General features: G+C 36.3%; 1 protein-coding gene across 4 annotated transcripts in view; it reads left to right on the top strand.

The window, feature by feature from the left end:
- LOC139958745 (RNA-binding motif, single-stranded-interacting protein 1-like) overlaps positions 1–23,426 on the top strand; it is a 263,437-nt gene that overhangs the window by 18,427 nt on the left and 221,584 nt on the right. For 2 of the 4 annotated variants that reach the window (XM_071956056.1, XM_071956055.1), the window contains exon 3: positions 21,913–22,131. In XM_071956056.1, coding sequence (XP_071812157.1) covers positions 21,913–22,131 — 219 coding nt within the window. The remainder of the gene's footprint in view (positions 1–21,912; positions 22,132–23,426) is intronic. The other 2 variants (XM_071956058.1, XM_071956057.1) reach the window with 2 other exon arrangements.

Here is a 23,426-nt window from a genome sequence, read left to right as displayed (position 1 = left end):
CATCAGGGGTGGCAATTGTTGTTTCCATTTGAGTTATTAGAAATTACAAAACAATAGATTTACATTAACATTTTAATTAGGCCTTTCACTGAGGAGCCAAATGATCGTCATTTATTTTACCTTTTAAAGGAGCTTTCCAAAGGTTGAACATATTTTAAAGGCGATTATTTTGAAAAGCAGAAAAGCTTTAGAAACATATCTCTCTTATAGCTCTTTAATATATATATATTTTTTTTACTTTGCAAGATATCGCCAGTAAATAATTCTGCCTAAAGTCATCATTCATTTCTACCTTTCTTCATACATTATATGACCTATTAAAGCTTTATAATGGAAAGAGGCGATTTGCTGGTTTTTTAATCTTTCCGTTTTTGTAATTCACCTGGCAATTACCAGCTGACTGTGATGATTAGACAAGACCTTGTACATCACTAGTTCCAATGATTCAGGTACTATTCATGTTTATAAACATCTAGGTAATATGTTTCCCAAAGAAATGCAGATATCATGACCCGGTGGTAAAAATGGCTCAGACAGCAATAAACGTTACTATCAGACTTACGACTTACATACAGTGCACTTGTACTGTGGAGACAGGTAAGTTTCTTGAATTAGATAATCTTTATATAAATAAGTGATAAAAATTGCAAACAAAATCAATACCAAATGCCATGTCCTACAATTGTCATTGTATACTTCGTAAGCACATACTTTTACTTTGCTAAAAAAAAGTCTATCTGCATGCTTTAATTTCTCCCTATCTCTGGTTACCACGGCCATCTTAGCTCTCCCCTCATCGACAAGTTTCTTTCCTCATTAATGTCACATTCTACTTGTGAGATTAGAACAAATTCACCACAGAAACCTATTTGAGCTTGGAATACGGTAACATTTACTTGTTAACCTAATTTACATGTTGAGAGTAAATAGAGCATACAAAATTTGAAGCCTGAGTCTCAGTTCCCCTTTAGGTATAAAACTGACATAGCGCCCTCGCCAACTGTCACTATGAATCGACATCCCTCAGTAACATTTGACCATTTGTCAAAGACTCAATACAAAGATATATAAGAAGGTAGGCATTTATTTCATGCTCAAAACATTTTATGTTCTTTCGGCGAGCATTTTACTCCCCCGCGGTGTTACTTCTTCAGTTGCTAAACACATGGTTAGGAAATCAAAGAGGGGCTTAATTGTCAACTTGATCGCCGCGAACCCATCTTTGAAATATCCGCAAGAGGGGTTTCTTTGAGGTATACTCCTGTTAGCTATATATTCTCGTCTTGTGTGACCGGTAGTATAAAAGAAAGAAACATTTTGGAGATTTTTGCGATCAATTTGTACTCAAGTTGAATACCTTGCACTTTTCAAACCACAGCATGACAAACGTGGTGCCTCCCTGATTAGTTGATTCAGTTGCTCAAAGGTGGACGAGTTGATAAGATTTTAATGCGAGTGGGTTTCCTAGCGATATATCTGTGTTTTCGGGTAAACATTGAAGGGGAAAAAGAAATGAAGCAACATGGATGGAGAAGTCGCATGGAGAATAATGTATCAAGATCTTAGAAAACGCAGTGAGTGGACGCAGTTATGTTTACTTCCTTGTTGTTAACATAGCATTGATAATTTGCCTGTGGTTTGAATTGAGCCATATCAGAAAAAGGGAAGGGGGTTAGGGAAGGGTGAAAGGAAGGTTGTATTTAAGGATACAAGGTAACAAATGGTAAAAGATGAGAAAGCTGGAGAGAGTGAGAGAGATGGGGATAGGTAAGAAGGGAAAAGGAAGGTAAAATGAGGGTAGGAGAGGGTAAGGAAAATGGGACGAGGGAATTAAATGAGAGAACAATAGAAGAAAGGAAGGGGATGGTATGAAGAGGGAGGAGAAGAGGCAAAAACAGGGTCAACGGAAGAGAAAACGGAGATGAGAATAAAAGAATGAGAGTCAAGCAGAAGGTTATAGAAGGCAAAATGACAAAGGGGAGATAGAGAATATGGAAGAGAGGTGTCCTGGAGAAGGGGTAGTAGGTAGGGGGGTAGGGAGGGGTATGAAATACAATGTAGAAGGTAGCTAGGAGGTACAAGGTGTAAGAGATAGATGAATGAGCTGAGGGAAGGTGACAAGATCATGAACCGAATTTGGGGAGACGAGATGTTCAAAGAGTGCTTCTGGCTTAATTATCTTATAAGGGTACTGCAAGAAAAACACTATAGAGTCAGTGTGTGAAGTTATAGGAGTTTGGTTCCACAACTTTCAGCACCGGGCCAAATATCACCATTTTTCTGTCACTTTAAAACAATTTCAGTATTTCTATTCCACTGTTAAGAGGGAAAAGATTATATATAAGCTAAAGAGGTCAGCTTCCATACAGGTAGAAGTTTGAAAGCTATGCATATAGACAAGATTTATCACCAGTGATAGTGTTTAACAGCTTGCAAGGTGAGTTGACTACATGCTTAAGTACCAGAATGGAATGCTACCAGGTCTCTTATTATTGCATAAAGAAAGAAAAGAACAAGGGGGGGGGGGGGGAGATTGACCTGGGAAAGCCTGCAATGGCTCAGCTGACAATCATCATAATAATAAGGTTTACAAAATCACTGCAAACTGGTTTGGTTTGTCCTAAATGCATAAACTGTGTATTGAATGTGTAGTGCTCTGTCAGCTACAAACCAAGACAAAAAAAGAAAAAGAATAAAGAAAGAAAAAAGAAAAAAAAGCTTGTTATGCATGCCTGAGTTTCCAAGAGATGTTGGAATGTGGCCGGGTTTACAGAAAGTCATAAGAAAGAATTCCAGGGGCATAAATAGGTGGCATATTTGAGCTAACAATTCCTTTTTGTAAAATTGACAGGGTGGTCAGGGTATATGTATGCTGGTTTCACAAGTTGTACAGATTACAGGAGCCCCAGCACCATTATTTGTATGAGAGAGAGCTATTATAGATAGATCGCTCCGGTCTTTCAAATTTTGTCCATTGCCAGAATTTTTTTTTTTTTAATTCAGACCACTGGTCAGGGGAGCTTTAACAGATCATATTTGAAGCTATTAATATTGATTTTATTATATTGCATTTGTGTGTAGCTGTGTTCAGTTTATCACCATGGAAATGTACACATACCTTTATTCATGGCTGATTTTGTATGCTCAGTCATTGAACCTAGATTTGTGGGTAGAATTAATGATGTTATTTACTGCAGTGATTAGTCATTACACACAAATGCAATGAAGGGCTGACATAAGGGGGGGGGGGTAGGGTGTAGACATTAAGGAAGTGTAGGGGCACAGCAAAATGAGAGCAACAGTTAGAAGGGGCACAGAATGCAGGCAATTATGATGCTGAAGGCTGTAGAGTCCCAGGTGGGGGTCAAGAGACCCGGGGGGGGGGGGAGAAAGATTAAGCTTCGCAGTTTCATCATTTCCAGAAATTTCAGAATCATTCAGCAGAATTTTTGGAAGTAGTGTTTTTGTTTTGTTTGTTTCTTTGAACATGGCAAGTTGCTGGCACCTATCATTTCTGGGGCGTAAGTGCCCCTATCCTCTTGCCCCTCTTGGTGAGGCTACTGGTTGGGTGGAAGACCCAGTCAAGAAGGAAAGAACCCTGCCAAGGTGGAAACAATCCAGTTGAGACAAGAAGGGGTAGGGGTAGAGAACAGTAAGAAAGCTGGGCAGGGAATAATTTGAAAGGAAGAAGATCAGTTTTGTCTGGATATTTTGACAAATTATGACTTAGTATGACACAGTATGACACAAATAGTATGACTCTATTATGAATTTATGACATTATTATGAATTATTTTGACACATTATGACTTAAACATGTTGTTGGTAGTCCATTCAGACATGTAGAGATATTAATTAGGGAGGTCTGTCAAAGGTGAGAGGATAAGGAAATTAACAAGGTGACAAAGGATCTAGGAGGATCTAATATACATACAATACATACATACAATACATACATACAATACATACATACAATACATACAATACATACAATACAAACAATACATACATACAATACATACATACAATACATACATACAATACATACATACAATACATACATACAATACATACACAAACACCTGGTAGAAAGTTTGTAAATGGAATTAAGTACCATAAAAGTTAAATGTATGTGATAAATGAAAAGGATTAGAAGACAATGGGTTAAAATCTCCACATCATTTCACTGAGTCCCGTTCATGATCCCAGCATGCTTTGTAAACTATAGCATACATGAGTATCTTTGAATTGTCAGTCGCCAAGATGTGTAGCTGATTTGCTGTACTCAAGTAACTTTATACTGCAGGTTCATTGCCATCGGAGATTATATCCACCAATTGATGTCTTGAACAAATAAACCTATACCAAGGCCTCTTATCAGTTTCCACTCTTCAATGTTATACCCCCCCAACCCCCCTAATCGTTCGCCTTCAGTGTCCACAACCTCTCGATTAGGATCGATACCCCATCCATAAAATCCATCTCCCCATTCCATTGCTCACTTGAAAGGGAATCCATAACAATTGAACGGACAATTTTCCCATCAAGCGGTCCCAAAGCTGTACACATTATGGCAAAGTCTATTGCTGCTATGTTGATTGCTTTTGCAGGAAGCTTTTTAGAGCGTAATTCCTCTCAAACCTAGCTGGGCCTCTCAATATTTCAACAGATGAGAAGAAGTGAATGTAATGTGGTTATAGGTTCTGGATTTGTTATAAATTTGAATCAGTATTTGTTACTCTAACATAGCTTAAACCTTGAATTACATTTTGAGTATATATGTTTCTTTGGAATTTGATGATTTTTTGTTTCTATTCTCCCAGAAAAAGTCACATTTACCTGAACTTGGTATAGACACGGTGCTCAGTAAATGAGGACAATTTCAGCCAGTTTGCATACATGCAATAGATAAGCTTATATGGCGTATGATAGGTTATATACCTCCTATATGGTAGTGTACATGATGATTTAGGTGTAGGCTAATATTGGGTAATTGTTTTGAAAAGCAACCAACCTTTCATGAAACATGTATGATGACATTCATGTGACATGCATGTGACATTGAAAACTTCACTTGCAAGCAACGGAAAGTTAACTTTTTTGGAGCACGAGCGGCACGCGGTTTGGGGCGAGTCTTCAATGCCTTTAAAGGTCAAGTATAATATCACCATATGCAGATTGTGACAAAATCAATTCAAAACTTTCAACTTCAATTCATATATTCTAATGAAGTAAAAACTGCATATATTGTAATTAAAAGCAAATCATAAATGGTGGGTGCACACACGCACTCGCACATACACTCAAGTTCAAAACACCTGTTATCTTAACCAATTTCATCATCATGCCAGGCATTAATATTGTAACAGCAACTACTGCCCCAATAAAACTCTGAATATTATCAATAAAACTGCAGTTGGCAGGGTTTTAAATATGTGTAATTTGACACTCAACCAGCAATAATACTTTGTTCACAGGTCTTTACAAGTCAAACGTTACAATTGCAAATGCAGCATCCAGGCTTCTTTGATTATAACCAACAAAATAAAAAAAGAAGAAATCCCAACAGCCAAACCTGAAAAGTTTTTCAAGTGGGAAGGGATGTAGAGTAGGGATTTTATGTCGAGTGTTTCCTTCCCGATTTGTCTTGAAATGACCGATTGGTTTTTCTTATCAACAATAAATTTGCTGGTTTATGATAGAGCATGATTAATGTGTTTGTATTAGCTTGTTCTTACTATATTTATGCGAGTATATATACGTTTATACTGAAGATCAGAGAGAACATCCCCTGATCCAATTAGAGATGACGACCCACGTAGAAAACCAAATGGATGTTCCCAGATTGTAAAATTCTGTGAAGACCATGTGTGTCAATGAGAGGTTCCTACGACTTGGAAGAAGAATAGCTTATGGAAGAGTGGAATAAGGAGGCATAGTGCTGAAACATTTACCAATTCAGTAGGTTGGGTAGATGATGGGAAAGTCCTTACGTAACTCTAGTCTCTCATCAATTTAGACAAACCATTAAATTTGATGAAGATTGCTTGCTGATTAGTGTCTCCATTATTGTATATTTTAATATTTTTTTATATGATGCTGTTGTGGTCTAGCATAATTTCTGTCATAAGAGTTAATTGTATGCCTCTTTACGGTATACGTCCCACTTTATAATTTACCAGAGTATCCAAAAAAACTATCATCAAATCTGTTGAAATTTGGGAAACATTTTTTCTCGTGTGTTGACTGCATCATACAGCTAGCTATACTACTGGCTAACATTTTACTCTGGATTTTGGTTAGCCTGTAATTCCCATCTGATTGGACGCTCGAAGGCTCTAAAGTCATAACGACGTTGTTAGCGGTAATGTCTCGCCGAAATAAATTAGGTCCTAACTAGTTTACAATCTTTCCCCACTTCCTCCGTTTTCAATCCAGCAGATGAGCCAGTTGTATCTTGTTTCATTGTTTTGGAAAGATAATCTTTCTCATTTCTTCACATATTGCAAACACGTATTCTACTTTGTCTATAGCCTTTATAGCAATGATGAAATTCATGGAAATGTCGTAAGCAGGAAGGGGGGGGGAAGGGGTGAGGGCTAGTCGCTGCCATCAAATTTAGAAAATGCTTTATATTATTGGTTTATGGCGAGGAATATAATATTAGATATAGTCTTTGTCTTTATTTTAGCTGAGTTAACTGTGTCGTTAAAGCCAGGAAGGATCACTTGAAGCAGAATTTTATTGTCGTATATTAATCTGACAAAAACGTTTTTTTTTTAATATTTTGATAGCACTGACATCACCCAACTACAAAACCTCAAGCAAAATGTCACTCAAAAGCAAGATTGCAATTGAGCAAACAAGTTAAGACTCCAATGCATCATGGATTATTTTCAGCAAAGTGAAATTTTTTATTACAATTATGTTAAATTAATTATTCCATTTGATTCACAAAACTTAGTTAATTTCATGACACTTTGCACATAGATAAAGATATTAATCATATGAAAGCAGTGAATGGGAAATGTCGACTTTAAATATTCTTCAGTATTTGAGCTACGGGTGTTGTAAGATCGAGCTCCTTTGTACCAGGCCCCCGAAATCTTAATAAACTACGTTGTATTGTCTTCATAATAGCAATCAGCGCAGTGATATCCAAACAGGCCTTTAACAAGTATATATGACAAGAGATGTAAATTATGTTTGCATACGTTTGGCCAGAGAATTGATTCACAAATGACCTAAATATCAGGAGCTTCCAAACCAGGGCCTTTATGTGGGGTCCAGATCAGGCCGTAATTCATGTTCCATGGATGCACACTACATGAGTATGTGTCACCATATAGGCAGCACGTAGAACACATGCACTGAACATTGGACTGACTGATCCTGCTTCAATGGGGTCTTAAATAATATTACTGCAGATATATTAAATGTCCAAGAGTATAGTCACTGAGCATTGATCAAACTCAAACAATGCATATTACTGTCACCAAATCCTTCTCCCCTCACCCCCAACCCATCCCCACCACCTCCCTCAGTCACCAAGACATTTCTGAATGTCTGTGAATAGTTTGTGAATATATAGACACTTCAGTATATATATATATACCTTTGAATACTCTACCAAGTTATAATACAGTAGGTTATGAGCCTAACCTTTGGAGCCCTTTTTGGAGGATTGAACTTTCACCCAAGCTATGAGAGACTAAAAATGAATGTCAGTTCACAGCTAATCTTTCACACTTTTCAAATTATGTAATTTAGAGGTAATATTAACTCTCTGTGTTCCAAAAGGAACTTTTTAGGGGAAACACTTACGATGACAGATATGGCATCCCATAGGACTGTCAGATTGTGGCTGCCATCTTTCAAGGAGAGTGTGAAATTTGATACTTAAGTCTCCCTTCTGTCATTAACATCAAAATTCCTGGGAAAGTTTGATGGAGAACTGAAGCTGAGCTGTCAAATGCTGAGTTTTAGCTTGCTGTAACCTACATTTGTCAGGGATTAGGAGATTTAACGTTATAACAAACTTGCCAGTTTAGTTAACTGCATGTCATTGAAAGGTATGAAGAAGATGCAAGCTGATAGGAAAATTAGGGAAGGGGAAGGAAGGGGAAGGGGAAGGGGAAATGGGAGAAATTAGTCTTTGTTTTAGTCTAATAGTAGTTTTAGCAGCTATACTGTTGGAAAGTTAAATTGAAAGTGTTACAGTATTTATTGTAATATGAGTTCAGGGTTCCCCTGGGACTTCTCGTTTGAGAGGTCACCGTGAATGGCTTGTGACACTGGAGGGCTTGAGCATACCTGGGGGGTGAGGCGGGGGGTGGGGTCTGGTGGCATGGTCATCTGGAAAATTTTGTTAAACATCCTAATGTCAATCATCCTAAATATAAATTTAATAAAAATGATATGTTACTATAGGCAGAAGAACTTGTATTTGTTGCTATAATTTAGTGTTTCACAGCCAAATTTTCAGTGTCTAGTACAATGGCATGGGTTGTTAAAAAAGTTGGATTGCAATCATTGCATTTGTTATTCCTTCTCGGAGGCAGTAAGGGAGGGATGTTGGTAATATTTTGCAAGGAAGTCACAAGAAAAAAAGAGAGGTGGCCATACCACAAAATGAATACCCAGGTAAACCATGCAGTTGTATCAAAACGTTTTCAAATTGTCCCCCTAAAAAGTTTGTTCCAGTTCGTCGGATTCGGTCCTATTCTGCCGACCCTGTGGAGTATGGTGCGATAAGATTCATTCCGGTTTGAAAAGTTTAATCAGTATGAAGTAAAAATTGAAAAACAAAATGGTCACTCATGTTGCGAAGTTGACAAACATTGCACAACTGAGCACAATCAAAACTTCCACATCCGATTTAAATAGTATAATACGGTCAGAACTGTTAGCAAAATATTGTGGGAAGTGCTGAACAACAAAAAGTTTGAGAATTTTGTAATTTTTTTTTTATCATGCTAGTATGATTTGGGGGTATTATGCAAAAGACATTTCATAGTTGAAGGTTTCAAGTTTTGTACGAGGCCAAGGCCCTGTCACACTTCTTTACAACTTAACCCATGGTCATTGGTAACTTGTCACACCCACACACATCAAAGTTTGCCCAATTCCAACAATCCCTCCTGGGGGACTTCCCATAGGGTGCAGCCACAAACCGGTACACACAGCTATATTTACAAGTTACCTCAAAAGTCCCCATTTAAACACCTGGATGATGAGATGCAATACAGATTAAAGTGCCTTGCCCAAGGACACAACGTAATGATCTGGTCAGGACTCTAACGTGCAAACCTTAGATCACCAGTCCACTGCCTTAACCACTTGACCACAACGCTCTCATCATCGGCAGTGGTTCTGGTGGTTTGTTGTTGTTGTGTATAACCTCTTGACCTACTTCTTTCAAATACCAGCATCTCTTCTGTGACCCATTGAAGGACAATAATGCTAAAAACAAAACCTGACTTTAGCTCCTATTATTGTAGTTTCACTTCACAGTTAGCTCTGGTCTGCTGGTACTAAGGTAACAAAAGATATAACACACCTTCAGCGGACTGCCCAAACATTAGGACTACACCATTTCATTATCAAGGGAATTTGAACGTGTAGTTTACTGTTTTAGTTTCTTTTAATCAATCAGATCCTGCAATAAGGGCTAGGGTTCTACAGTTTAATCCTCCCTAATCTAATACCATGGAATTTCTTGTTTCCCTGGGTTAGGTTTCTAAATCATCGTTAATTTATGCCCCATTCTTTGTACTCTCTTTTTTCCTTCCCCTAACGAGAAAAAGCCATTTAATGTGTATGCCAACATTTATTTTAATGACTCGTAATATATACTGCCACAATTTTGCAGTGTCAAGGTTGATTTCCCGAAAATAGGGAAAACCAATGAAGTCACTCTTACAGACCTTGCAATCTTGTGAGGGGGATCGCGGATTTGCGGGAGTCTATGCATCATCAATACCGCCCTCATTACCTTTCGGGAAACATTTCATACTGTAGTTTGATTTTATGTATTAATGATGGCCCACATATGGACCCATATATGGCCCCTGGTGAGGTTTCCCCCTGTTTTTATTCTTGCAGCTTGATCAAAACATAATTTCCAAACGATTCCAACCCAGGAATATATGAAACAGTTTGACTTTATTATGACTATAAGCTTGTGTAAAATGTGTGGGCCATTTTCTTTTACTTAAAAGTATATATATTTTTTTGGACACATTTCATGCTCTTGTGTCTTGGTTTGTGGGCATCTTTGTCAGCAGACAACCAGCCGAGAATGTTGTGATGCTAGATTAAAAACACAGCAAGACCTCCTAAGCATTTCTTAACTCCATACTGGCTTTTTCAAGTTCAAATGTTTTTTAAATGGCATTCTGATCATAAAGGCCTCTTGCCAAAGTAAACAATGCCAGCGCTGCAGTCCTTCAGGGCAAAACTTTTTACTTTGTGATCTTTCACACAGTGTACGTTAACCAGATTAACATGAGAACATCACATTAATGGTTTCTGTAGGGGGGTGGGGGCCCGGGAGGGAGAAATTCAAAAATATGTAAAATTGTGTGATCGATGACAACAGAAAGTTAAAAAAAAATTGGGGTAAAACTACTGTAGGCGTACTAAATATGGTCTCATTCATATTCACAATCTGTTACTTAACAAGAGGAGCCTCTGTTCTCAAGATTTAGTTACAGGCATCGGGAATTGTTGTTACAGGAATTAGGCAGTTGCCTTCTAGTGAAACATGGATCGGTTTCAGGTTGAAAAAATATCCCCACAAAACTTTCATTGCCAAGGTTAATCTGATGTTTTTCTGCCTGTAGGGTGTGCTTTTTTCCGACTCGTTTTTTTCCCATTGGTTGGTGTGACTAGTGATGTTACTGCCAGTAAATTCTGTTTGCAAAAGTACAGTACTCCATCTGTCCCTTGAATGAGTGCTAAACATGAACATTCTTTCAGGATCAAAGGACTACAGTTGTAAAAGTAAAAGTATCGAGGTTCTCAGGTTTCGAAATGCCAAAGGCTCTTTGAATCAACTCACCAGGGAAAAAGCTCTGTAGTGGGATTTGTATGCTACAGTGTACATATATATATATATATATAGTTGAATCCAGGACTGTTTGCTGAAACCAATATATGCTACTATTCTTTTCGAGTAGATTTGTAAAGTGACATACTGCCCTCATTATCTTACAGCTGGCTGTCTTGATAAAGTTGATATAAAATTGATGTTTCCGAATATTCTTTTGAAAAGATGGCTCTTGCGTTGTTAAGAATGTGTGTTATGTTAGTGTGGAGAGGAAAGGGAGAAGGGGGGGGGGGAAGGGTTAGAGTGGAGGGAGAATGTTGTGATGGGAAGGAAAGGATAAAAAGGAAAGAGAAAAAGGGGATTGGGAACCAGAGCACTTGTCCTTTAGGGTTAAAAAAAAGAAAGTGTAAACATGATATATTAACATAATATAAAGTTATGATTGGATGAACTTTATTGAGTACACAATTTTTGTCATTTTCATTGAAGATCAATTTAAGATTAATATAGGTCAAGGCAAAGTATGAAAACCACATTAGTGTAATTAAAAGGTTACTGATTAGTTGAATTCAGCAGTACTACAATAAAAAACATAATAAATAAATAAATAAATAAATAAATAAATAAATAAATAAATAAATAAATAAATAAATAAAAAAAAATAAAAAATACAATTTGAAGTCTTCCTTGCAGTGTTTGTGAGCTTTACCGATATGAAAGGCGATATTAGGAAACACAAAGCCAAATAGCTTTTTTTTTCTTCCTTTCCTCCCCAACCCCTTCTTCCTTGTTTGGTCATATGTAATTTCTATCTTCATGAAGTTTCCAGAGTCTCCTCCATATTACAGTACAATGTTGTACCATGTTCTAATCACTCCTCATGTTATCCCTTCCCCATGTATAACTGTAAGGCCTCAAGAATACCCTTTTCCATTCTCCACCTCTGTACCTCACCATGCAAGGCCATGAGAATATCTGTTTACAGTACCTTTCCTTACCGCCCCTTCACTTCCAAGTTTTATACCACTTAAGGAAATTTTCCATATCCCTTCCTACCCCCCCCCTCCCCCACTTCCCAGTTTTTACCAGTTAAGGTAATATCAATTTCCCATATCCTTTTCTACCCCTCCCCACTCCCCAGTTTTATACCACCTTAAGGTAATATCGATTTCCCATATCCCTTCCTACCTCTGTGTTTTCAAGAATGCCTCTTTTTTTCTTTCCTCACCTCTCCCCCTGTATGTTAGGCAATAGTTTCATTCACTTCCCCTCTCGTAAACCTGCCAAATAACCTTTTCTTCCCATCCTCATCACACTCCTCACCATATATACCACAAGGATACCATGTTTTCCCTACCTCACCCCTTTCCCTCCCCCCCCCCTCTCTCTTTCTCCATTGGGACATAAGAATATCTATTTCCATATCATTAGCCAACCCCTCCTCTCCCAAATATTAGGCCACATCCTATGTTAATTAGTTCACAAAGAATTCTTTCATCTTATTGAAATGCTCAGTTCCTCGAATCAGTAAATCTTACAACTCCCTGTTTTGTATTCAAAAAGTTACAGCTTTTTGCAGTTTCTATAAATAGCTGGGTTAGAAAAATGGAAAAAACAAAAACAAGCTTGTACAGTAGGTAAAACCCTTAATCTGAATTATGAAAATAAATACCGTATTGTTCTGGGAATTATACTGTTCGTTTTGTGTCATGATGGAAATGGCCACGAAAGATAATAATAGCTATCAAAAATCAGCATTTTGTCACAAATCACAAGGAAAATGCCCTGTGAATGATAAGCTGTAGCGGTAAGGTACTGCAAAGAGATATAAGCTTCTGTTTCTCTCGGCATTTCAAGTGACTGAGTCACAAGTCACAAGAGTTTTGGACCTTGTTGTCTTGGAGTTGGTTTTATTAAAAGAAAAGTTTTGATTGCTATCTGATTAGTATACAAAGAAAGAATCTCATGAAAATGTAGGTCATTATTTTACATACTAGCTGTGAAATGGGCGGTCTCTGGGCGATCAAATCTTCAGGATAAAAGAATTCTTTTTAGGCAATTTTATCCACCATTTGGTGATGGTATATATATATATAAACAAGGGTGACTCGTAGTCTGATGAAATTGCATTTTTGTTTTGAACAAAATTGTAGACCAAACGGCAGAAGGTGCAGTAGCGGGGTTAATAACATAATGGCCCTACGGAATATTCATAATTTGGGCTGTTTAAAATATGACATCTTCACCAATTGTGCCAAAGTATAATTTTCAAACCAATGATTTTGAATATTTTCATTATATTTACAATATTCTCAAAAAATCATTTTCAGTATTTACGTTATAAGAGGTGGGTCATCCATCAATCATTTCTTGTATCCATTTTTATGTAAAATTGTAACATTTTAATATCATTCAAAATGTGTGGATTCATTAATATTGTAGGGTTCAATTTTTAATTACATTTTCATTTTGTTTCTTTATGTTCCCCGGAATAAATCATACAAATTGTGATTTGAGGAGCAGTGAAATGAAAAAACCTGAAAGCAGAACACTCCAAGTTAAATCAAAATCTGAGGTATATACCTAAAATGAATAAAACGACTGTGTGTCAAAGACTACATGTCATCTCTAATACCTTCCCTCTCTGGGGTGAATGACTCACTTTGTCCCAATAAATAACGGTTCAACAGAAAATCAATGTTAGTACTAGGAGCAAAGGATTGAACCTATAGTGTATATACTCAATAGTGAAGAATACCAAGAATGAGAAAGCTTATACTGCAACTAATTCTAGATTATACAATTATTGAACTTCTTGGGTCATTTTCCTGCCATTTGCAGGCCGTCACAAAATTATCAATCACCACAGTTTGCTGCATAATGCATCTTGTTTTATAAGAACAGTAGATTAATCATAAGAACAATAATTTTGGGTAAAAGGGGTGGGGGAAGGTAAGGGGAAGTTAGGATTTCTATTCTTAGTACCTCCCACCTTTCTCAATTTTCTACACTTAATTCGGAGCTTTTTGTCCGGTGCTGACCGTTATAATTTAGCTGCATTCATGGAGACTGTCAAAATGCAATGGAGTATTGAATAAACCAAAGCTATATACTTGCAGCTCATAATACTCATAAAAAAATGCCAAAGTATGGTTGAAATGTACCTCTTCCTGATCCCTCACCCACCTGGCCAACCCTAGCAATTTTCTCATTCCCAAATTCATCTCCTTTTTAAACATTGCAGATATTTTAGATATATTATATACATGTACACATATATATATATTTAATATATATATATATATATCATAGTGAGTTGAAAAATCCAGAACAATGAAAAAACTTCCAGCCTCCACCGGTATTTGAACCCGGGCCCTATATATCTATATCTATATCGATATATATATATCTATATTTATATTTGTACTTCCTGAATACCACAATTATAAATTGTATTGTATTGTATAATTCTCTCTGAAATATGGTAAGATGAGGTCAAGTTGTGAAAAGGTCATTTGAAGCCAACACCTCGCTGTTCCGACAATGGCCTCTCCCCAGCCTCTGTCTTAGCTCGTCTGAGTGACGTTATGTTTGCTCCATCAATTATCCGCCGACATATCTGAAACTTGAAACACTTTCTCCTACGAAACGAATAATGGTAATATTGCTTTCATTTCCTCTCACACATTAGCATACAGCAATTGCACTTTACCAATTTGCTTTTATTTCCTTTCATCGTAAATTTTTTCATCCATTCAAAACTGCAACGGTGACAGTATCCAAACTCACTCACATCAGTTTCGGTATAACGAGCTGCGATTTCTGCATTTCTCTCTGTTTTTTGGTGGTAACTGGCACGATTATCGTTTGTTTGTCCTAAGGGACAAGAATATATACCTGACCGTTTGGAAACTATTGAACTTAATATCTGGTGGGCCTCCTCCTATATTGACCGTTCAAATCAACCTGAATAATTGCGCCATCCATCCCGCTATCATACATGTAAGAGAGACGTTGGAAAATGGATAACTTTAAAGTTAACTGTGTTATTAAAAGTTACCTCCATAACTCTGTTGGAAAGTCGTCAAAGGGAAACTTTCTACATCATTCTACTGTCAAACTTTTATATATGTCCATGACTAAGTTTATGTAACTTTTATTTGTCTGCATAAAACAGACGGTAGTCTGAAGACAACCTTGTCTATAATCCCCCGAGTACATTCACTCTTGGTGAGTTGATACAGACACTTTATCGGTGACATCCCTATGTTCCGACACCTCTATGTTCCAACATTTTTTTTGGACTCTAAATTTTTTTGGACCAAACTTTTGTTGGACCAAAATTTTTTTGACTAAAATTTTTTACGACCAAAATTTTTTCAGACAAGCACTATTTGGGTCATAAAAAATTTGGGCCCTTTTTTTTTTTTTTTTTGTGAAAAAAATTTGGTGCGTCCGAAAAAATTGAGTCCCCCCCAAACAAATCAGGTCAGAAAATATGTGGGTCCAAAAAATTGTTGGAGCATAGAGACGTCGGAACATAGAGACGTCGGAACATAGAGACGTCGGAACATAGAGACGTCGGAACATAGAGACGTCGGAACATAGAGACGTCGGAACATAGAGATGTAACCCTCTTTATCTATATATGGAGTGTGCATCCATGAGGCAAAGGATCTTATCATGCAATATGCATTCTGTGTATTAAACTCAGCATCATTTTAGTGATATCCAACGTTAGGCAACCTGTGTGCAGTACAGCATAGCTATATTACTTCTTCAGATCTTACATACTCACACCTGTAGACACACACACATACACATACACAGTATAAAATGCATCAATATACTCACAAATAAAATATTCACAATTAGATAACACATGCAATTTTAGGCTATCAACACACTTAATAATATATAATGCATTAACCCAGCATAATGAAGACGATCTTTGTTATACAGACATTGATCAAATATTCCAAAAGTGGCTTTTCTTATATTTCTCCCTCTTTCTTTCATAATTCATTTTGATATATTTAAGCCAACTGTATTATTACAAGTGAACCTGTAGAAAAGTGCACTTATGTCAGTACAGATACAAAAAGTACTTTTTGTGCGGAGGAATTGTGGGTAGTGCAGTCGTATCTAGAGCATCATTTAATGCCTGTCTTTTGGCTCAGCTTGAGCTAATGTCAAGTCTAATGTTTATCAATCATCGATGCAACCGAAAGTTAATTACCGTGGACCATCGAGGAATCCTGTCGAGGCATTCATGTTTCATTGCTATGATACGACATCAGCGTGTGCGAAGAGAGAGAGAGAGCAGATCTATACAGATATATATATATATTTATATAGATATAGAGATATATTATATGTATGTTTATATATATATATATATATATATATGTATATATATGTATATATATATATATATATATATAGATATTTATATATATATATATATATATATATGTATATATATGTATATATATATATATATATATATAGATATTTATATATATATATATATATATATATGTATATATATATATATATTGAGATATATATATATATATATATAATATATATGTACATTTTTATATGTATATATATATATATATATATATATTTACATATATTTATATATATATATATATACATACATTTCTTGATGAGGCCGATTACTCTTCCTTAGTGTGCTTTACCAGTATATGCTCTACTTCCGAACAAGCTTGATTTCTCTGTGTGTTTATGTGCAACGACGAAGCTCTCTTGATTTATGGGATGTGAGTTGCATCACAAATGCTGTACTTCCAGCTGAGTGAAGGAGAGCAATAGTAAAAGTACAGGCAACCTCTTAAGGGTGCCATAAATATACATGGTCGTTTTGGTGTGACAATAACGAAAACTCAAATTAGTATTGGAGTGAAAGAAGAAATTTAATTAGATCAGTTCAAAAACTCGATTATAGTTCTTTTATATATTATTCATTTGATTTTAGGGAAAAACAATACTCTAATATAATTCTTCCATTATTCTCTCTAGGTTGTATATGATCAAGAGTATCGTAAAGTATTGATAATGTCAGTAATTGATGGAAAGGGGGGAAAAAAACTGATAAATCTGTTACCGTGAGCTGTATTAGCATAAGATGAACTGAACTGAGGTGCGTCATGCATAGTAAATCAGCGACTTTTTATGTTAGATTTCTCTGTGAATGTTACTATGAAAGGGGAATCGCCGAACTGGTTATTCGGTTAACAGGAATTGGTCTATGTATAATCGTAATAGGGTGGTGACATTCATTCATGGTTAGCTTGGTCTTCGTTGAAAAATGCTGTATGTTTATTGACTCGTATTATACTTGTGATGTATGGTGAACAATAATTTCCAAAATACCATAATTTTACTCCTTCTGTTCGAAAGCATGAAAAATGGGAAAGGAGCAGATCTGATAAAAGAAGTGAAATCATGAAATGAGGACGGATGTTAAAGACTTATAATTTAATTACTCATGGAAAATATCTATTAAACTTCTTTAAAAAAAAAAAATAACAAACATTATTTATGAAATCATTAATGGGTAGGTAAATATATATCAGAAAACATGTTCAAATTGTCAATAAAAATCGCATGAATAGAATAAAACAGAAAATTTCCAAAAAGGTTGTTACATTTTTGTCATTTTATTTCAAGTGACAATAAGTGTATGGAGCTTATTTACAAACTGTATCAATGGTAACTGGTTTTAGTGGCAACATTTTTATGCCAAATTTCAGGTCAAATGTCGTTTCCAAGTTTTAACCTGAATTATGCGGTTTTTCCTCACAATCCTGGGAGGGATCTTTTTAAAGTTAGGTTACCATTTAATGTACATATTATTAATCATTTGAAATAAGTTGAAAGATTCTGCCTCGTTTTAAGTACATGTCTAAAGCTCAAGTTTTCATATTGCAAATATTGCTTTGTAGAAGTTAGTATGGAAGATCCATTCATTGCCAAATAAAGTTGGGAAAAAAAAGATAGATACATGTAGCAGAACTAAGTTAAAAACATAATAGTGAATATATATAGATTCTCTTTGTCAGCACATTAATGCTATTGAAATTGGTAAATGTCAAAGGAAGGTTATTTGAGGTCAAAAAAGGTCAAAATCTATAACAAAAAAAAAAAACCTTTATTAACCTGGTATTTGCAACAGTGACAATTGATAATTGAGAATTGATACATATGTTGGCTTTAGTGCAAGGACCTTGTTGATCACATGACTGTCAGCTGATACTGACGTCAGGTGATGTCAGGTGATCACTTGAAGTCAGCTAACACCTTTATAGGAAATCTTGTATTATTTAGTATTATACTGTCAAATGATTTCATACAAAATTTGGCAAGGAACCTCTATGCCATTTTGGATCTCTGGATTTTTAATGCTAAAGTTGGCCTGCCATGGAATTTCTGCTTCCTAATTCACATCCCGAAAACCCTTAAAGGCATTGAAGACTCGCCCCAAACCGCGTGTCGCGCTCTGAAAAAGTTAACTTTCCGATGCTTGCAAATGAAGTTTTTCTCTTGTCGCTACAAAATACAGACAGTAATGAAACGTGATACCTTGTTATCTTTAGCTGGACCTGAGATGTCCATAGCTGTATCGTTTGTGCACTTTGCTGTGGGTATTGACCGCAGCTGTATGTACTGACTGTACACTAGTGTCTAATTACCGACGGAAGCAAGCTGTGTGTTTTTTCTGGGATCGATGGTGGTGTCTAACACTTCTGTTACACCTCATTCGAAACTAGGTCAGATTACCGGCATTAGACATTTCTCTTTGCGCGAGCCTTCACACCCTTTAAGTCGATTTGTTCATCATTAGTACCTTCCATTTTGGGTCCTGATGTAGTGAGCCAGTAAGTTTAGGATCTCTGACGGAAAATTTGTTCGCTACGTGTATTACATTTCATTCAGAATCCCGACGTATTTTGTACTTTTGAAATTAGAAATCAGGTCGAGAATTTTCACATGGATAACCGATAAAAATTGAAGTCCATCAATCTTGAACCTTTCATCTATCATATGTAGAAACAAAACCAACTCTGTTGAACATCATTAGTAAATCATGCGATATATAAGACATGTACTAAACTTTAAAAAACCCGGCTTCCCCAAATGGCCTAAATTGAAGCACAAAAGGTATGTTTCACCCAACTGGAGCGTAAACATGAAACCAGACTTGACAAATACTTGAAAAGTAGAATAAATGTCGTGTTTTTTCTTCTCTTTTTTTGATATATGAAGGTCTACTTCAAAAGTAGAATAAATGTCATTTTTTTTTTTTTTTGATATATGAAGGTATACTTGAAAAGTAGACTAAATATCATTTTTTTTTTTATTTATTTATTTTTTTATCGACAATGGTACATACCAAAAGAATTTGATGAGCCTCTAAAGTTACACTAAGGCATATTAAATTTATGCAACATATTCTCATGATGGAAAAACACTCCAAAAATGACAGCAAAGCTAAAGTTTTTATGATTTCCATAGGCATTGAATTTAATGTTGAAACTGGCTTTGAGACTTTGTAATTTTTCATATGCTTTGGGTGAATTTCATAGTCCCCGGTGAACAAATATATAAATTCAATGCAGAAGTGAATATGGTATACATATATATATATATATATATATATATTTATATATATATATATATATATATATATATATATATATATATGACACATTTGGTCCTCTATATACATACATACATACATACATATATACATACATATATAGATATATATATTTCAGCTATCAGATTCAATGCGGTTGTTAGGGTGTGTTGTTTGCTGCATATATGATTGACTGTTGCTGTATCGTTCCTTCACAAGGCTACACTTTAACATGAGAACCTGTCTTTTTTTTTAAAAGAAGTCGTCCCTTAGACTGCAAGCTGACACATTTGATCCTCTAATCTATAAATAGTGTGTTTCCAAAATCATAAATATTCCTCTCCACTTTGTTCTAAAATAGCAAATAAAAATAATAAAATGTTCCCCCTTTGATGAAGAACTGTCTTTTGGATATCTTTTTAATTTTAATATTTGATGATAATTATTTATTTTTAGTCTATACATGCAATTTTTTAAAATGGCATCTCATATCTTTTTGTAGCACGGTTAAATATAAACAATCTCCCCACTCTTTGGAAGCTTCCTACCCCCCTGGTCATATGTCATTGTGATCCACTGAGCATTCACACTTGTTATTTTGAATATTAATTAGTTTGTTATTTTATGATTATTTGGAATATATACAGAAAATACCTGGTCGTTTTTCGCAAAACTTACAGAATAGTAATAGCTGCACAAGCCTGGCCAAGAAACCTTTCTGAAGCGACTCCAGAATTACTTTGGACCTGAAACTGAAGACCGGAATGAATGAGTGTACACAGAAAGAAGCTTTTTGATAGCAGCAAGTTTTGCAATTAATAAATTAAATACTTGAAACAAAACATTGTATGACGATAATGTATAAACCTGTCACAGAATGAAGTTAAATTAAAACTCTGTTGGTAATAAATTTATGGTGAAATCTATTAAAGAGTACTGACACTAATTAGAAACAATCTGTTACTAAGTAACTGCGAGGTTGAGCATATTTGATTCTACAGATCATATGCTAGCGCTTTCGATAACACAGAAACCATTGGTTAAGTAGAAAATGCCTATCAGTGAACGTTTGCTTATATTATACTTACAACATAGTAAAGAGTACGGTGTCTATAGTTGCATGACTTTGAAATATACCTAAACCAGAGCCACAAAGTCTAATTTTGTGTACTGCAGTGCATAATCAGACTGACCAGCAAATATATAACACTTGCGCTTCATTACAGGTCATGGTTTTTAACTACCTTGTTTAAACTACCTTAAAGTGTCGTAGTTAACGGCTACAATATATACACAGCATTGTCTGGTCGATGTTATCCACATGTAACAGTTACGTGCACCCTGGAGTCGGATACAAGCTGCATGCCGCAAGAGATAGGATGTCATATGTCATGTGGTGTGATATAGGCCTACACCGAGCTTTCGCACTCGTTATTTTGATCACGAGAGCTCCGGATCTGATCTCCCCCGAAAGTAGGATAAAGATCCCCAGAGTCAGATCCTGAGTGCTAGAGCTTTCAGACTAGATACTTGATCATGATCCGAGGATCAGATCCGGATCGGATCCCCTCTCTGCTTGAGATCTGTCATTCTTATGGTGGGATGACTATTTTAAATTAGTACATGCGGATAAAATAATGTTCTAAACTTTAAACTTATACATTTTGATGTTACCGTTCACCCATATTCAATATTAAACACTTGCGTATTAAACCTCACGTAGAAATGGTCACTTGAAAAATGTCCAACTTTTGTACCATATGTATATGCAGTGTCTGATATAGGAATTATGGTAATCCTTAAATAGAACCTTTTTAACACAAATATTCTGTGCTCATGCCGTACGCGGTTCACACATTTATAATTTGTTTTCTACTTGCATGTATATCACCTCTTGAATATGCTAGCACTCTCTATTATACAGAAACCTTTTGTCAGGTACTAAAATGACTATCTGTGAACGATTGCTTCAATATATATACCCACAACATAGTAGAGCGTCCATTTCTATTACAAAGTTACAATTTGGTGTAGTACCTCAGTGCATATCACACGGACCAGCAAATATAACAAACTTGATTATTTTATTATTCCCTTAAACTGTGACACGTCACACGATGGTATAAAAAGGTACCGATAAAATAATGTTCGTGTAGCTGTATAAAATCCTCTGTGGTTTCTGATATCATTTCAGCAACACATTAACTGGACCTCAATGCTTTATCAGCAGTCACGGACATTAACTGTCTCACCGGCCAGACCACCTCAGGTCCATCATCATCCACAACGGGTACCCCCCACGCTGGACATCGACGCCGAAAGGATTCTCCACCACCACCATCGTCATCATCATCATTATCCTCATCATCATCACCAGGAACAACTGCCACTCAGTGCACCGAGGTCTCCAGGGGTAAGTAATGCAAGCTGGATTATGGCAAATAATCTAGAGTTGCTATGGCAACATCTTCATCTAAACATTCGGAATAACATTTGGAATAACATTCCTAATCAGACGCTAAGCAGTATGAAAAGAATGTGGGAATATGCTTGAGGCAGAGATGTTCCCATAACTGAGCTTGGAGTTTCAATCATCACATTATCAATTGCTGATTCCTTTGCAACATTGTGTGTGTTTGGATGAAGGTTGGGAAAGGAGGTGGGGGGGGGGGATGGGTTATGGAATGGAAGAGCGAGACAGGGCTATATAATGTGTTCCTGATGTACTTTAGAAGTTAAAAAAAAGGGTTATAGTCAAAATGCCAGCCTACAGAACAAGCAAAGAGTGTATTACATGAGGTAATCTAGGGTAGTCTCAGAACCACCTTAGATGAGACATCGATCTTTGAAGGTATTGAAGGAGTCGGATCAAATGAAACTCTTTGGAAATACGCCCCTTCTTCTGTGTTTCAAAAGGATAGATTTGTCAATGTACAGAATTTTACATTGTTTTTAAATGAATCTTTCATTTAGTTTGCTGTGGATGTCTGTATTCATGATACCATATTAGGCTGTTTATAGAAACTATTTTCCTGGGGGGGACGGGGTGGGGGTGGGGGTGGGTGAGGGATGACAAAGACAATTTCCCACCCATGTTCCTTCACCCTAATTGCCACTCTTCCCCACTCTTACACAAAAAGCACTTGACTCTGGTCACAATTATAGTAGCCAAATCCATGTGATTGGTTCGAGTACAGCCAATATATGATAGCACAGCCCTGTAGAAACCCTTTAACCGCTTGTCACATTGTCACATTGTCACAAGCCACAGCATCCACCATGTATGTACCAAAGGAGGCAAAAACCCAAGTAACTTAGAACATGTTTCTGCGTGAAAGACTCACAACTGATGATTTTGGTCAAGCCAGGGAAGCTGTTGAAGTCTGTCAACCCCGCTAATGAAGCGTACATGATGATTTCGAACGTAGAGCTCCATGTGACAATCTTTCACCTTTTCTTGATCGTCGTGACACGGTTATAGGTCGATACACGCTCCTTGATGTTTGTGAAACCCCCTCCACGGCACGGTGACATTTACATAAGAGATAGGGAAATCGTCACCTCTTAACATTAATAGTGAAGCCGTTTTGACTGTCACCCACTTTCCAGCTAGGCCCTGAAAGATACATTTTCTTGAAAAGCGTGTGATTCAGGCCAATTTGATATATGCGCTTTAGGAACAAGTTTTAGATTGAGGTGTCGTAGAAT

This window comes from Apostichopus japonicus, chromosome 18 (genome assembly GCF_037975245.1).
Source record: "Apostichopus japonicus isolate 1M-3 chromosome 18, ASM3797524v1, whole genome shotgun sequence".
NCBI lineage: Eukaryota > Metazoa > Echinodermata > Holothuroidea > Aspidochirotida > Stichopodidae > Apostichopus > Apostichopus japonicus.
The sequence above is the reverse complement of the archived record's forward strand: the minus strand, read 5'-3'. Positions and strand labels throughout refer to the sequence as shown.